The 4,364-nt window shown below is 59.5% G+C and overlaps 1 protein-coding gene across 3 annotated transcripts; it reads right to left on the bottom strand.

The window, feature by feature from the left end:
• Window positions 1-1,736: 1,736 nt before the first annotated feature.
• CDIP1 (cell death inducing p53 target 1) lies at window positions 1,737-3,720 on the bottom strand. 3 transcript variants are annotated; one of them, XM_069486995.1, is made up of 4 exons: window positions 3,176-3,720; window positions 2,857-3,012; window positions 2,044-2,317; window positions 1,737-1,946 (listed from the first exon to the last, which is right to left on the bottom strand). In XM_069486995.1, the coding sequence occupies exons 1-4, from the start codon at window positions 3,378-3,380 to the stop codon at window positions 1,835-1,837; spliced, it is 747 nt and encodes a 248-aa protein (XP_069343096.1). In that variant the 5' UTR covers window positions 3,381-3,720; the 3' UTR covers window positions 1,737-1,834. The 3 variants fall into 3 exon arrangements, with proteins under 3 accessions (XP_069343096.1, XP_069343097.1, XP_069343098.1); XM_069486996.1 differs by having other exon boundaries at window positions 2,044-2,209; XM_069486997.1 differs by having other exon boundaries at window positions 2,044-2,209; window positions 2,977-3,012.
• Between the last annotated feature and the right edge of the window lie 644 nt (window positions 3,721-4,364).

Below are 4,364 nucleotides of genomic sequence, written 5' to 3'. Positions count from 1 at the left end.
CTGGAGGTTGCCTACTTAAATATACTTGTATTTAAATAATTCATTGTCTAAAATAGAAATGTGAATTTACATATTTTTATTAATAGGAATCTATTACCTGCAAAAGTTTTATTCAAACAAGAGTTAAGAGGTAGGGGAAGTTTTTTTTTAAACTACCAACAAGACTACCACCTTCACAACTCAGTGAAGTTAGCAGGCTCAGAGAGGGCCAAGACCAGAGCTGGCCCAGACTGCACGCTCTTGACCTTCAGACCATCAGCCTCAGCCTGGTGGCTGTCTTGTTTAAGGGAACAAGAGGGACCACCTACAGTTTGAGCTGCTGGGGGCTCCAGTGTGCAGATCCCCCAGTGCAGGAGACGTGGCTACGACCGGTAGCAGAAGGATGAGGTGACCTTAATAGCCACTGCTAAGGCCAACTGGAATGCCCAGGGCTAGTCTACCCCTGCCTCTGGTCGGTCAGCATTGTCCCTGGGCAGTTGGCACCGAGGAATGTCAAGACCCTGAGAGTGCAGTGCCCTGCCGGTGGACCTGCAGCCCCACCCTCTGTCCCTCAGAAAAGAAGGAAGCCAGGCAAGAGAGCAGAGGCCCAGGGTGGGGAGTGAAAGGGCTGATTTAATGAGAAACTACAAACAGACTGGGCCACAGTTCACAGTGACAGGAGGCCATGCAGTGGCAGTGCGAGACCAGGAGTGGGACAGTGGCAGGATAGAGCGGTCCAGGTGAGCAAGTTCACAAACAAACCATTCAGGAAATAAAGACAGGTTTGGGCTCAGACCCAGGGCAGGACAGGGCTGATGTCCACCAGAACACGTTCACCACTGGTGGCTGCTCCTTCAGCCTGTCCCCAGCCCAGCACAGAGGTGCGTCCTACCAAGGCCCAGCAGCAGGAGACAGCACAGTGCTTACCGGGAAGAAGTTCACAGGGCAGCACTGCAGATCCGGGTGCACCCACAAGGGGGCCCTCCTCTCTGCCATGTCCTATCCCAGCTGGGACACACCAGCCCCTGGGCTGAAGTTACACCCACAGGCAGCGAGGACACAGGTGGACGGAGCAGGGCAAGCTCGAGGGCATTCCTTCTGGCCCCAGCAACGCAGGATTCAGAGAGGCGTGGCCAGAAAGGGGGTCTGCACGCTGACTCAAAGAGGGTGACAGGCAAGTTCATTCCTTGGCTACCAGGGCCCAATTGCTCAGCCAGTGTCTTCTCTTACACCGGAGGCTCCTGGGCAGGGTGTCAGAGGTCCTGGGTTTCTATACCTGAGAGTTCTGAGGGCTGGAGGTGGCAGTCATCACTCCTGTCATGCCTCACCTCTGGCACCCCAGAGGCACAACATACTCCAGAAACAAACCCAGGCCTTACAACCCTGGCCCACCTGATTCCAGACGACTTCTCCATTCTTGGCCCAGCAGGTCAAAAATGACTGTGGCTACAGGCACAGCCCCACCATGGGCCCCAGGCCTGGGGAGATGGCCACAGCTCTGGCTGCTTTTGGCCCCAGGGAGGAAGAGTTGGGACAGGACCTGTACCTCATACAGAAACAGAGGAACAAGGACCCCAGCGGGATGCCCTTTCCAGCTTACTTTCCTGATCACGAACACCAAGCAGGTGACACACGCTCAAGCCCCGCCCCCACTGACCCTTGGCCTGAAATCCAACAGAACTTTTGCTGGAAGAGTCAGGTGCTCAGGGAAGGGCAAGGAGAAGAGAACAAGACTTCCAGGGGACGGTGGCATGGCTTCCAACCACAAGTGGGAGCAGGGAAGTGACCACTGAGCATGGGGAGCAAAGCACAGGGGGCCAGACTGACAGGCAGGGGGTCCTGAGTCCCGGCTCCGTTAGCACAGGCGCTTGTACGTGTAGATGTAGGCTTTGCAGCTGGGGCACGTGTGCGTCACGTCCTTGAAGTCATTGATGAGGCAGGGGATCAGGCAGCAGCCCAGGTCACACCTGAACCAGAGAGAGACAGCTGAGGCTGGAAAGGAAGGGGCAGAGGCAAGCCAGACCCTGGCACAGCCCCCACCCTGCGAGCGCCCACACCACCTACCCCATGAAGCAGCAGAAGAAACCCAGCACGAAGTTCATCAGGCCGATCTCATAGGAGATCTTGGTGGTGATGGCCTGCTGGCAGTGGGGACACACTGTCTGCACGGGTGCGCCTTCAAAGATTTCTCCCTGCAACACTGTCACTGTGGTGGCAGCCCCCGAAGGAACTAGGACAGTGGCTGTGTGGCCCCCAGGACCAGGGTAGGGCCCCGGCGGGTAGGGCCCTGGTGGGTAGTAGCCCATGGGTGGGTGGGGGCCTGGAGGAGGGTAGAAACCTGGGAACAACACGGAAGAGAGAGAAGCAAGGTCAGTCTTGCCACCTGCCCCGCGTAAGAGATGAGCACAAAGCCTGTGGCACCCAGGGAGCAGGGCAAGGCCTAAAACTTCCAGTGGGAGGCCCCATGGCCAGGGCCCTGGGTCAAGGTGACATCCACATTTCTCCCAGCTTTTCCTGGTCCCCACCCCAGGGGAACAAGGCAGCTCTGGCACACAGGGACTGGGTGCTCGGCCTCAGGGCCATGACAACAGGAGGGAAAGCCCTGTCACCCGCCAGCTCCTCTCCTGCACACGGGGCTCTCTCCCGACCCGTGTCGAGGGCCAGCCCCGACCCGGGCAGCCCTACAGCAGTCCCCGGGGAGAGCTGCGTGGTGCCTCGCCTGTTCCGCCTGCCCACATCCAAAGGCCCCATCCACACACGGCCTGGGCTCGAGGCTGGGGCTGGTCAGGCATGTTTGCAGCCCCTGCCTCACTGACCCACGACAGCCAGCCCGGTGACCGGCCACCTAATCCTCCCTCAGATCCCTTCCCAGCTCACCTGGAGGCATGTAGGTGCCATCTGCATTTATATGTGGGGGGATGAAGCCTGGCTGGGGCACTGGGTGACCCGGTGGCTCATACGGTGGGGGGCCGATGTCTGCAGGGGGCAGCGGCATGCCCGGTGGGGGCTGCATCACAGCGGGGGAGGTGCGGCCTGGACAGAGAGGGCAGGAAGAGGAGGCTCAGCTGGAGTTGGCACAGGCTGGACTAGATGCCACCACTGTGGGACACAGATGGGGCCCAGCGTGATCCTGGAGCAGAGCTTGGCTCACTGCTTAGAGGGCCCCAACTGCATCAAGGCAGGGAGCCTCACCTACCTGGGGTGGGCGGGGCTCCACTTTTCTCCTCCAGAAGAGGGGCTGTGGGGCCCCCAGGATAAGGAGGGGGCGGCTCATTCGACATCTCTGCTGCTTCTCCTGGACCTGGAAGGAAAACCCAGACGTGAGCTAGGCTCCCGGCCAACCTGCTGCCCGCTCGAGCCCTGGGCGGTCGTGAGGGCCGTGGCATAAGGCATGTGGCCATCCTCAGAGGCGCCCCGGCTGAGCCCAAGCACACACGGCCTCCTGTGGCTTTTCCCTGTGGCTCCTCCCGCAGGTGTCCCCCGCCCTGGGGCTCAGGTGCCTGAGCTGCTGCCTTTTACTTTCCTCCAGGCTGTGGGAAGAGCAGGGCTGGGCTCTGCCAGAGCCCAGGTGTGACTCAGCCCAGAGCCACCGTGGGAGCCTGATGTAGGGTTCTACACGGGGGCTATGGCACCTTGCCCTCTCCTCCCCCCTCTTTTAGGGGGCACTGAGGTGGCCACAGAGGAGACACTGGGCCAACCTCGGCCAGGGGCTGCTGTGGTCTGGGGAGGGCTTCTGGGAGCTTTCTTACCTCACAGCCTGGTGCTCAGGGGAGGGAGGCAGGTGAGGCTCCTTCAGCTGCTAGTCGGGATGACTGGGACAGGCAGGGGACCTGTCTGAGGGGAAGGAGAGGCAGCCCTCAGCCCCACCCTCCCCCCCATTCGCCCACTGTCCTCCCCTCGCTGCCTCACAGTTCTGCCCTCTCTCTCCCCGGAGAATGTCAGACTGGAGGCCAAGGCTGGGTCCCCTGCACCCCGCCTTGTGCATCCCATGTGCGGACGAGTGCCAAAGGACAAGTGCCAAAGGACGGCTGTGGCCCTGCTGCCCCCCTTCAGTTTTGTACGCCTGAGGGGTGGGAAAGGGAAAGAGAAAGAAACGCACTTGCCCTCATTCCTTCCTCACCCAATTCCCTGCACACCCGCTGCCGGCCCTGGGGAGAAGCGGGAAGTCAGCAGTGACTCACTGGCTTTCACTCTCACTGAGCATCATGAAAAACTAACCTTTAATAGTATTTTGAAGTGGGATTCAGTCACCTTTTCTTAACTCAAAGTAAAAAAATAATGTGAACTAGAAGATGAATCTCAACGGTACAAAAGCAGAGTCCTCCTAGAGCCCAGCGCTGACACAGCCACGTGGGACAGAGGGGAGAGGGAGCCTGTAGTTTGTA

This window comes from Eulemur rufifrons, chromosome 14, assembly GCF_041146395.1.
Source record: "Eulemur rufifrons isolate Redbay chromosome 14, OSU_ERuf_1, whole genome shotgun sequence".
Taxonomy (NCBI): Eukaryota; Metazoa; Chordata; class Mammalia; order Primates; family Lemuridae; genus Eulemur; species Eulemur rufifrons.
This window is presented reverse-complemented; position numbering and strand designations above follow the sequence as displayed.

Coding starts and splice junctions, on each gene's coding strand:
- CDIP1 (XM_069486995.1), bottom strand. CDS start 3,380: ATGGCCACATGCCTTATGCCACGGCCCTCACGACCGCCCAGGGCTCGA. Junction 3,013..3,175: donor TGGAGCCCCGCCCACCCCAG/GTAGGTGAGGCT, acceptor CTCTCTGTCCAG/GCCGCACCTCCCCCGCTGTG. Junction 1,947..2,043: donor TTCTTCTGCTGCTTCATGGG/GTAGGTGGTGTG, acceptor TCTCTGGTTCAG/GTGTGACCTGGGCTGCTGCC.